The 12,392-nt window shown below is 37.6% G+C and overlaps 1 protein-coding gene across 1 annotated transcript in view; it reads left to right on the plus strand.

Moving 5' to 3' along the window:
• The first annotated feature begins 344 nt into the window (after positions 1 to 344).
• MUC5AC (mucin 5AC, oligomeric mucus/gel-forming) overlaps positions 345 to 12,392 on the plus strand; it is an 84,348-nt gene continuing 72,300 nt past the window's right edge. Inside the window, 16 exon segments of the mRNA XM_050336703.1 lie at positions 345 to 369; positions 1,308 to 1,367; positions 2,340 to 2,601; positions 3,601 to 3,715; positions 4,172 to 4,262; positions 4,646 to 4,758; positions 5,177 to 5,393; positions 5,738 to 5,863; positions 6,872 to 6,989; positions 7,188 to 7,326; positions 8,671 to 8,781; positions 9,175 to 9,244; positions 10,016 to 10,153; positions 10,238 to 10,402; positions 11,113 to 11,207; positions 12,184 to 12,310. Coding sequence (XP_050192660.1) covers positions 345 to 369; positions 1,308 to 1,367; positions 2,340 to 2,601; positions 3,601 to 3,715; positions 4,172 to 4,262; positions 4,646 to 4,758; positions 5,177 to 5,393; positions 5,738 to 5,863; positions 6,872 to 6,989; positions 7,188 to 7,326; positions 8,671 to 8,781; positions 9,175 to 9,244; positions 10,016 to 10,153; positions 10,238 to 10,402; positions 11,113 to 11,207; positions 12,184 to 12,310 — 1,972 coding nt within the window.

Genomic DNA, 12,392 nt, shown 5'->3' on the forward strand with positions numbered 1-12,392 from the left:
AAATGCTTATAAGGAATTCCATGGGTACATTGTGACAACAGCAGAATAAGAATCTGCTCAAATTACTGCAGGCGTGTTTTTGATGGCTTCCCTGCAATAATTTATTAGTCAAAGAATAATAACATACCAAAAAAAGGGAAAAGCTGAAGGAGTGTGTTTGGCCATCATGGTTGCATGCAGCCCAGATCCTGATTCAAATTTGACCTGTACATGAGCGTATCTTTGGTAATTTTTTTGATATACTGACTGTTGCATGTTTAAACAGATGTAATTGAGAAATTGAGGGAGCTCAGGAAAATTAGACATTAACATTTCTACCATTCTTGATGCAGTTCAAGCCCAAGATGGTGAACAACAAACAAAGTCAAAGTATATTTCTCCATCTATCCTGCAGCGACAAAACTGTAAGTATTTCTACGCTGATCTATTTCTAAGATTTTGTTCCAAATCAAGTTGATAAATAATAAGATTACTAGAATGGTTTTATTCCTAGCTAGAATACACCACACACATGAAAAGAGAAGTCCTCTGTAGAATATACCCAATCTCTGACTGCTCTAAACTTGAGAACTTCCTCTGAGATCTGGTCCAGTGGATCTGCTCTATTGATATGATAGAGTTATCTAATCTTTAACTTCAGGAAAGGTACATACCTTCTATCTAAAAGTGTATTTTCAGAAGAGGTGTGTGTTTACATACGTATCACCAGGGTACTTGATAGCAGGTAATAAAAGACACGTTTTTATTTTTTTTACACTGTGTTAAGAAGACTGCATTACTCACCAGAGAATAAAGAAACTGTATCTATCTAATATATTATGCTAAATATTAGCATAATTAAGCACTGCAAGATCATGCATGACACATAACTGTATAGAGCAAAATAAGGGTGGAAGGATACAAGGCTGACTGGTATATTAGTGATGATAGGCTGAAACAGCTGATCACTGTCTGTCCTGCAAGAAGTGTACCACAAATTATTTAACAATAGCTGAGGATTATATGGTTGCTTTTGAGTTCAGAACCAGGGCCAGGATCAGATGGGAGTCTTGAACAAATAATGAAAAGAAAGCACTACAGCCAAAGGGCATAGTCTTTGGAATTCAGTTGTTAGTGAAATTTATAGAAAGACAGATCACAAAGCATTGTGTAAAAAGCACCAATAAAACCTAGTGGAAACTTCCCTATAGAGTGAAAATAGTAGTAGGAAATATTCATTACTAAAAGGGCTATGATATCTCTATCCATTTTGTAGGATTCTAATATGACTAAACCTGATAATTTTTCTCCTTTTGCTTTTCTACCAGCTTTCAAATCCCAAGAAGTGACAATCATTCCACCTTTTAAAAACACACTGAAAGTAAAGGGTAAGTTAAGCAAATGTCATGGCACAAATATCTGTGTTCTTGTTGATCACACAGGTAGAGCATGGAGTGACTGAAGAGATCAATAGATTGTGTAAGATCCTTTAGCATTGTAAAACAAAAAAATTAACAAAAAAGCAGTCAGTTCATCAGGTAACACAGATAATCTAACTGTGAATCCAGTGCTTGACCTGCATTGCGTTTATATGATGCAGCTGTAAAGAAAAAAATTTAAAATATATTTATATATGTAATAATGGGAAAAATCATGCACAATATTTGCAGTAAAGAGAGAAAAATACCAACATGCTGAAAACACTGTGGGGACATCTTATCTAGGGTATAGGGTACAATTCAAGCAGGGTGAGTGTAAATGTGGAAGAAATGCAGGAAGGGACTGTGAAGATAATCAGGGAGATAGGAGAGCCTGCTTGTAAGGAAATGAAGTCTGAAAAGAGATAAGAGATTTCTATAATTGGTGGAGGGAGTAGTAGGGAGGTGGAACCCCTTCAAGGTGAAGTGTAATTTTGGCACAAGAACAAGCAGGCATACATGAGACAGGAATATGCTTTGGAAGATGCTGGCAAAAGTCTTCTAGCCATTCAAACGTTGCAGATATGAGTGGCCTTCCCTAGTAGGAGTATCAGGTAGTTTTAAACTAACTTTAAACTGGTTTTATGGTGAAACTTCAGAACTTGATGCATTTATGAAAGGATTTACAGGATATGGATGTTGACAGAACCAGAGCATTGTATCTAGTGAACCATGAGGTCTCCTTCCCTATGCAAAACAGATTAAACACAAAATAACTGAACAAAATTAAAAAAAATTATGATAAGCAAATAGCATGAGAAGGAGGAAAAGATGGCCATTTTGGACAAAGGCTACTGAAAGAACTGGGAGAGGAAAGGCAACTAAAGGGAGGGTATCACAGCAAATTACAGAAAATTCATACTGCTTGTTTTGACTCCACAGCTGGCAACCCCTTTCACAATGGCCATGTGTGCAGCACCTGGGGTAACTTCCACTTCAAAACCTTTGATGGGGACATCTTTTACTTCCCTGGAGCTTGCAATTACATCTTTGCATCCAACTGCAAGTCTTCCTATGAGGACTTCAACATCCAGATTAGGCGTACAATGGAGGAAAATGCTACCATGATCACTCACGTCATCATGAAGCTGGAAGGAACAGTGATTGAACTGACCCGTGGCTCCGTCAAGCTAGACAACAAATTGTATGTTCATAACTTGCAACTGCCATCACTGCTGTTGATCCCAGTGAGCTCTTTAAGCAAGCATTCCTTTCCTTTGTCTGATCCCACATTGCTCCCAAGCAGCTGAAAGGCCCAGGTCTTTCCTGAAGTATTAACAAAAGTGAGGGCTTGACAGTGAGCTAAGTGCCACTTCTGCACATTGTCCTGTGTCCATTTTATGCGGATGAACTATATCACATATGGTGCTCCACTTCTGCAATTGTGTATGTATATACACAACTGAGTGCATAAGCTGGATTCAGTCAAAGTGTTAGAAACTTAAAGGGTGCAAAACCTACCTTCCATTAATGTTACTAGAACAGAATTCTTGAGAGGAGTTTTTGACAGCTCTTGTCTTTGCACCAAACAGTGTGCAGTAAAGCAGTGACTGCAGCTCATATCTGAGTTAACTTAAAATTATCTCTTCTGGAAACTTGGAATCTATGTAGCAATTGTAGCACTGACTTTGGCATAGGGTGTGAAACCTGACGAAAAGGACAGGTAAATATTTGGGCAGTTATCCCACTGTGAGTTGTCTGTTATAGCAGCTTTGTACAGTGAGCTAGTGTAAAGCTTATCTTGGGTACAGCTTTCTGAATGTCACTCATGCCACAGAAAGCCTGGAGTCCAACTCTTAATCCTCAGATGCTTAAGGCCTGAAGCATACTGCTTGCAAAACAGAGTCTCCCAGCACTTTTTTAAACCATACAACCAAAAACATAAGCCAACATTTTACCTAGAAAAACACCCTTGGGAGAAAGCCAAAAGGAACAACAGGGCTGATCTATATGCACGAGAAGCAACTGCATAGGAAATGGACTAGATGTTACAAACCTGTGTTGTCTGTATTTGGTTACTGCTCTGATTTCCTCACTGAGTGCATGTTGGAAATTCTCAAAGAGAAGGAGAAAGAATGGCAGTCCGGATATTCAATGCATCCTCTGTCCCTACCCGTGTTGACTTCTGGTGATCTTTCCCCAGGGTTCAGATGCCTTACAGCCATATGGGAGTCTTGATAGAGAGAAGTAACAACTATTTGAAAGTTTCTGCTAAGTTAGGACTGACCTTCCTTTGGAATGAACAGGATGCCCTCCTGGTAAGAAAACATCCAAAACATGGCAGAAAGCCTGTATTTTGAAAATAGTTTGTTTACATCTTTGCAATAGTAATCAGTCATGCAGACATTAGTTGCTTTTGGATTTGTATCCATTTCTAGTGTATTGTTCTGTTTTCCAGTCTTCTCCCAATTTCCCTTTTTTTCCCCCACCAACCTCAGCTCAGAGTCAATAGACCCCCAATTATAATATTCTCACCTCACAGTGAAGTAATCCTCAGACCTGGCAATGTACTGATATTCACAACCCAGGGCTAGAAAAAGAGTAAGTTCTTCTTGGTTGTCACTGACCTTTCCAATGGTGCCTACCTTGTTATCAACACAGTCTGTACAGCAAACATGTGTCAAATTTTGAGTAAACAAGCAATATTGATGTAGGCTGTGCTCCTAACCATCCAGACTGACATTTCTATGAACCTCTTTCCTTATTTCTTTTAGGTGGAACTAGATAAGAAATATGCCAATCAGACTTGTGGACTTTGTGGGGACTTCAATGGAATTCCAGTTAATGATGAATTTATTTCAGGGAGTAAGTAATAAAAAGCAATATTAAGTATTGGTGCTTGATTTTCTTTTACATTATACTGTAACATAGCTTGTGGGTTGTATTAACTGCAAAACTAGTGATACTTTATGTGTTTCTATGATATCAGTTACACATACAGTCAGGGCTTTGAGATGTATTAGACTGCTTCCATCACTGTTAGATATTTTAAGACCTGCCACATAAAACTTCCTACTTGTTTGCAATACTTAGGGTCGAGTTCTTTGTTCTTCTTTTACCTTTCATATTATAGTGATATTATTTGGTAATCAATGTTCATGTGATAGCAGGTAGTATCACAAAAGAAAATAGCTCCATGCAAAAAAACCCAGTAAACATTGTTCTAACATTTGAACTGTTTTTTACAGAGACCAAACTAACTCCCATACAGTTTGGCAATAGGCAGAAGATGGATGGACCCACAGAGCAGTGTGAGGATCCTATTCCTTCTACTGTTCAGATGAACTGCTCAGCAGAATTTGTAAGAACCTCTCTCTCAAAATTTGTTTTCTCAGTGTGAAATATATTCTCCCTATCTTTGGAGAAAATTAGTTAGAAGGAAAAAAAATATGCCAAAGTGAACACTAAAGAGTTCCCCATCTAAGAGAACACTGTATATTTTCCCGAAAGAGAAAGTCACTGAGGATGTCTTAATATAAAGAAAATGTATAATGCTTGGGAAGTCACCTGAGGTGAAAGTAACTCAAGATATGGAAGACACGAGAATTAACCAAAGGAGTTCCTTTATGTTCTTGCCCTATTGATATACTTTTCCCTAAATATCTGCTTATGGCTACTGTTCCACAAGTTTTATTGACTAGATGGATCTTTGATTTGTTGCGCTACGTGCCTTAAATGACTAGTTTCATATTTTCTAAATGTTCTGTTTTCCTTCCCAGGCTTCTATCTGTGAGACAGTATTAACCAGTAAAGCATTTACGAGTTGCAACCTGCTTGTCAATGTTCAGGACTACATCGAAACTTGCATACAGGATCTATGCCACTGTGATAGTTCTATGGCTGACTTCTGCATGTGTAACACTTTTGCCGAATACTCCCGTCAGTGTGCTCATGCAGGAGGACAGCCTCTGAACTGGAGAACCTCAGAACTGTGCCGTAAGTATCTCAGGAAGGCACTTCCACCTGTGCTTATTACCCACATCTATTAAACTTCAAATACATGAGGTTTTTCCTCAAAAAGACAGTTGCTTAAAGGTGCATACAATTATCATGAAATCTCTTTCAACCTGATCATACTCAAGACTTTGGGAATATGGACGTTTAGGGGATTTTCCTTACTAACAGTTTTTAATATATATCAGAAAACCTAAAATGTTTTAGCCTCTACTTGGATCAGGATTCCCCATCATATTTTGACAGAAAACATCCTAAATTGCAAATACTGTTTTCTCAGCCTTTCAAGGGAAAAGTCAGCTATATAATACTCTTTCTACTTTTAGCCAAATCATGTCCATTCAACATGCAATACCACGAGTGTGGCTCTCCCTGCTCTGACACGTGCAGCAACCCGGAACGATCTGCACTTTGTGAAGACCATTGTACTGATGGCTGCGTCTGTCCTCCAGGCAAGCTTATTTCCTGCCCTCTTCTCCCAGCCAAACCCACTAGCATACTTACCTGTACACATTCAACAACTTTCACACTTTGTATCATTCTCATCATGACACCAGTGTTATTGCCATCAAAAGAAAAGCTACATTTCTTCCTTCATACACGTGCTCTATTTCTATTCAGATTATTAAATATACCCTTTTAAACAACAAAGGTGCTGCAGACATGTATATAATGACTGAACTAAGAATAAGATAATTTGTTCCTAACAACAATGGCATTCAGATTCAGTTCCCAGAAAGTATGAAGTCTTTAATCAGATTTTGCACACAATGATAACTCCTACTTTTAGCAAAGCTGCATCTGGTTCACCAAATTACCAACTCCTCCTTGTCAAGTGCTGAGTGTCTAAACAACAAGGAGCTGAGAGAGCACCAGACAGTGCATACAATTTGGTGCTTCAGAGAATTATCCATTAGACCTGAGTATCAGTACAAGACAAACAATGCAAATGCATCATCTTTGTGCACACTTCTGGGACTGAAAATTTTTGTTGCTGTTGTGACTGTATGGGAGATCTTTACCCCTTGCAGCTCTTCTGCCCATTCTCATGATGTGTCAAGAATTCATCATCATTTGTTTGTGTAATGGTATTGACTTCTATTAAACAACCCTCTGCCTCTGGGCACAAAAATATTTACTGCACAAATACATCTCTGGGCAGTCCTACAAATGGTTCATCTATTCCACCTCCTTATCTAGAAATTTTAATCCTAATTCCATCCTAATGAAGTCCATAGCAGAAACGTATTTCCCTAGAGGTCTCTTTTGATCACCCTAGGATTTTAAGTAGGTTTCAATGGCATATAGCCTTTCAACCTCTACATAGCTTGCATCCTGTTATTTTAAAGTACTGTATAATACAGAAGAAATAGGACACATTCTCAAGCATCTGCTAGATGTGTATTCAAAGGCAGGTTGTGCAGTGCACAGAATGAGTAATAGACCATTTCGTTTCCTAGGAATGGTATTTGACGACGTTAATGGTGCTGGCTGCATTCCCCGAAGAGAATGCCACTGTACCTATGAAGGGGAAACTTATGCTCCTGGTGCCTCCTTCTCATCCAAATGCAGATCATGGTAAGACACTTTCACACGCTTCTTTTCTTTTAGGTGCATTATGTGAATACTTATTCGGATATTTTATAGCAACACTGGTTTCTCTGACAGTATGATCAGTGTTTCAAGAGGAAAACTGAGGCATCATCTGCCCTTATTGGTTTTTATTTCATTTACATTTGCATAACCCAAGGTTACTGAATGCCTTCTTCATTTCAGTACCTGTGTTGGAGGTGAATGGTCTTGTGTCACTCAGTCGTGCCCTGGGACTTGCAGTATTGAAGGAGGCTCCCACATTTCAACATTTGATGAGAAATACTACTCTTTCTTTGGAGACTGTAGCTATGTCCTAACCAAGGTAAAAATGAGTCATTCTTGCTAAAGGAAAGTGTTGTTATTATATATAATGTTGTTTGATGAAAACTACTGGCAATCACATCAACTTCATGAAATTTAGAGGATCAACTTGGAGCCTGTCTGTTAGGGTTATACTAAATAATACTGTAGTGATTTTGTGTTCTTTGATCATTGTTTAAGAATTGCACTGAGTTTTTAATAGATAAACTAAATACCTAGATTTTTAGTAGATATACTAAATACCTAGATTTCATAACCTTAGCTATTTTTATAGTTTATTTGTATTGGGAGAGTAATGTAAACTATTTTCATAAGGACTTCATGTTGAATCAAATCTGTTATCAACAACATCAGTCTGAATGTTACCAAGTAAGAGAATGATAAAAACTTAAGGAAGAGATAGAGTAATTTAGAAATGGATTAGACTAAATTGATGAAACTTTTGAATGAAATTCACAAGCACTCTTCTTGATCCACAATGGAAGCACAGATCAGACTTATACTTTAAACTTCTTTTGTCACCAACATATAAAATTAGATTCTCAGGGTCTCTGGAGGTAGAGAAAAATCACTAAATTTGTAATCAAAAGTTCAAAAAGCCCATAAATTGAATACTGAATTTCCAGATGGCTGTAATTCTGCGTATCAGCTATCCTCAATTTAGTCTTCATTATGCCAAAAAGTGATAAGACACCTTCAGAATCACAGCCTTCTTTGAGTGTTGCCCTGTTAAATCTTTGCCGTTAGTCACCCTTTGAAGGTGGCTAACAGAACACAGTTCAGTGAAAATTAGAACCAAGACAAAAACTGAATTTTGCCTTTATTCAGTAATTTAGTGAATAAGGATTTTAGCTTAATTGTCTCCTGTTAGAGAATATTTAAATGCGTTATTTCTTACCGGTTTGAAGAATGTTCAAATCACCAGGGTCCTTGATTAATCTATTCAGTGCAGAAGACTGGAAACAATTTCTTTCCTCTCTCTGGTAAACTTCATAACCACTGGGCAAGAAAGGCATGTGTCCTTCTTCTCTAGCATATTAAACTAAGTATTACCTTAACATTAGGAGCTATTATTACCTAAGCATTAGGGAGTTTAATGTTCAGCTTACTCACCCTTGAATGTCAGGAACAATGGATAGCTTCCAGTGTGCAGACTTCAGGAATGCCAGCTGACTTGGTGTCTGTATACATACATGTAGGACCATATAAGCAAGGAGAAATTAAATAAACAATATTTTGAAAGACTCACTTACTAAGAATTCCACTGAAGTGTGAACCTTTTAAAGATAACAATATTTTAATACAACAAATCCTTTTATCGGTATCTTTTGTTTTCTTCTTCTAGCTCTGTGACAGCAATGAATTTACAGTTCTGGGAGACATCCACAAGTGTGGCCTGACTGACACTGAGACGTGCCTCAAGGGTATAGCCATCAGCCTGAGTGGAGGACAAACTGTGAGTAGCAAATGTAGACTCCTAACATTCTGCAGGGATGTTCTCAAAGCTTAACAGACAAGTAGTTTGCAAATGACATATAACAGCACAGACAGGAAATATGCACTTTCTGTGTAATTTGAACATTATTCAAAGTAAAATCAAGAATAAAGTAAGTACTTTAGAAGACAAGATCCTAGTAGTTTTCTCTTATTTAGGTAACTTCGGGCTTTTTCTTTTTTGGACAGTCAGTGGATAGATAAGATTAAAGAAATAATATAGGAATCAGAACATCATCATAGTCTCCCTCCACTGTTTTTCCCCCCTCCATCTTGAACAGTATTAGAAAATACCTTGAAAGTACTTTACTTTTCCTAAACATGCTTGATAATCATTGCCTTTTCTTGTGGACAGAACATTGTGATTCAACCTTCTGGAAGTGTATTTGTGAATATGATCTACACACAGCTGCCATTCTCAGCAGGTAAGTTCCTTTGGAACACTTCTGTAATATTTCTCATTTTTTACTTAAAAATGTTATTACTTTAATAATATAAAGCCAAATTCTACCTTTGATTACACTTCAGCAAACCCAAAGTACTGCAGTATAGCATAGTCTCCCACTTCTAATGTAATAGGGTTTGCCTATTCAACACTTAAAATTTTGGTAAAATTAAGGTCTTAATATCTAATGAAATGGAGATTCAGTTCAAGGAAATAGTGTCATTGCACACTTCCATATCCAAACATTGACATAAGAGAGGAAAGAAAAAATCTGACATGTAACAGGACTCCAGTATCTCAAGTCATTTAATTCCCTATGTTTTCTCTGGAGCACATTCATCTCTGGAGTTTCTCTCATGACAGTTCTTCTCAGATACTACTGCACCTGAACACAAAGCAAACCATGAAAGGACTGAATAGGACCAGGCTGGAGTCTTCCATTAAATAGTGCTATATCATTTTCATCAAGGAAAGGCGATCTTCTAAATAGCAATAAATGTGTGTGTTCTTCCCCTTATTTTAAAACACCTGATTAAAAAGTGCAGGGTTTGTATACATCTGTTGTTTAGGTGTTTAGATTAGCCTGTTTAGGTGTTGGATTTGAAATCCTGTATGGATCATTTCCCCCCCCCAGTTCTTCAGAAATTAGGTTCATATCAAACACAGCTGTAGAATTCCTCTGCATAATGAACAATTATTTCAAATGCTCATCTCATATGAAATTATAACTCTTTTGTTCTTATATCCCTAGCAAATGTCACCATCTTCAGACCTTCATCTTTCTTCATCATTCTGCAAACAACCTTTGGTCTTCAGCTACAGGTTCAACTTGTGCCTTTCATGCAACTTTTTATAGACTTAGACCCATCACATAAGGGGCAGACCTGTGGTAAGTGACCTTATCATAACAAGTGCCTTCACCAGTATGTGTCATTCTGCAGGGCACTTTCACAGACCATCTTCTTCCTCTTAGGTCTCTGTGGAAACTTCAATGACATGCAGACAGATGATTTCAAAACCACCAGTGGTGTAATAGAGGGTACTTCAGCCGCCTTTGGAAATACTTGGAAAACTCGGGCTGATTGTCCTGATGCCAAAAATACCTTTGAGAACCCCTGTACTGTCAGCATACAAAATGGTAAGCTCAACATATAGTAACTTTTTCTATTCTCTTTTTAAGATGCAAAGACAGTATAAGATGATCAATCACCAAGCATTTAGACAAAATAACAGAACTGTTTGCACATATACTATTTCCCTCAGCTGACACTACAAGTCTTCAATTAATAAACAATAGCTAGGAAAATATTTTGGATCTTTAAAAATATACCTTTGGATCAAGACAGCAACTCTACAGCATATTAAGGATCCATTCCTGGAAAGGGATGATTGGCATATAGGAAAAAAACTGTGCATAGCCCCACTGAATGTTGGACTCAGTGTGGGTCCTTCCATTGTTAAACTGAGAACCAGACTTAAAATTCAGAATTTCAAAGTTTTCAAGCTCCATTTCAGCCAATAAAATACATAATTTTGAGTATTCACAAGCTTACTCTTGTTTTCTCAGACAAAATTAGCATATTTTTAATTTACAATGTGAACCTTCCTTTTCAAAATTCAGTTATGGATGTCTTAGTTTATTCCATGACAATTACCATGAATTAGAGCATTCAGTTTATGAGGAGTTCATATTTCTCTTTACAGGAAAGACTGTTCAGCAAATGTGGGGCTAAATTACATTGTAAAGTTAAGCTTCTGCAATTTCCCTGCAGGAAGTATAGTAAAAGTGAGACAAGAATTTTGAAAATGAAGTACAATAGAAACTCTTACTGTTTTTTCAATTCACAGACCAGTATGCTCAGCACTGGTGTGGACTCCTCTCTGATCCTATGGGACCTTTTGCTGAATGTCACTCAACAGTGAATCCAGAAGTTTACCAGAAGGTATTTGGCTCTTAACTTTAGCCCATTTAAGAGAAAAAGACTCAGATTTCTGATACTAACACCTGAGAGAGTAATGTGCCAATTGAGAGGAGACGCATTCGCGATAGTTCTTTTCAAGCCAAGGGTTCACTCTTATCTACACAACATAAAATTTGCTCATTTGTAAAGGTATCTTTCCATTCCCAGGAGGATAAATTATCCAAGGAGGATCAATTCCTCCTGCATTTTTAGATGCAAACTTAAAGACCAAGCTAGGAGCTTGGACTCCCTGGACTCCTTATGAGGTCAAGGGAATTCTTCCTGAGGTAGAAGGAAAGCTTTAGTCAGAATCTTTATTGGCACTTTAGTTTCTCTGAACTGCTCTCAGATGGCTTTTGCATATATCTAAAGGACAAGGCAAGCAATGTGTGTAAGAAGCAGCAATGAGATTTAGATAATATATGAACAAAAACATGCCAGGAATTCAAGGTGAAGCTCTGTAACAGACCCTGGGTACATTACAAAATCTCTCTGTTATTGCAAATTTATAAGATTATGTTTAGCAAACATTTTCTGGAATTACAATATTATAGTATCCCTGCCTTGCACAGAAACACATTAAATAACTTGTTTTCTTTGCCCCTCTTGTGCAGAGAGCCCAGGCTCTTAAGCCTAAGCTCCAAAAGCTGGGTGGCATCAAATACCCTCTATTTATTCTAAATTTACATGACACAGTGGGGGAAAAACGATGTAGTCGAAAAACCTACCAACACCTGAAAAAGAAAAAAAAAAGTTCAAAGTTGTGGACTGCTAATTATTATTTCTTCAGGCAAAGAATCTTTTTTTGAAAGTGCTCAATGAAAAACAGGTGTATGTTTACTTACACTTGTGGATTACACTCACTTTAACCTCTAATGAATGTAACACTCTAAAAACTATAGAGCACCATGGCTTTGACATGACAATCTGATGATCATATGTCATCCCCTGTTCCTAGAACTGCATGTTTGACACATGTAACTGTGAGAAGAGTGAGGACTGCATGTGTGCTGCCCTTTCCAGCTATGTCAGAGCCTGTGCTGCTAAAGGAGTTCTGCTCCCTGGATGGAGAAGCAAAGCCTGCAGTAAGTTTTACATTCCTTTGCCTTTTGAAAATGATCACCCAGAAGCTCTCACAGAGCAGCTCTCATTATTGCCACAGTAAAT

The sequence above is a fragment of the Myiozetetes cayanensis genome, unplaced genomic scaffold (genome assembly GCF_022539395.1).
Source record: "Myiozetetes cayanensis isolate MyiCay16 unplaced genomic scaffold, myiCay2020 scf6-25, whole genome shotgun sequence".
NCBI classification, from domain to species: Eukaryota; Metazoa; Chordata; class Aves; order Passeriformes; family Tyrannidae; genus Myiozetetes; species Myiozetetes cayanensis.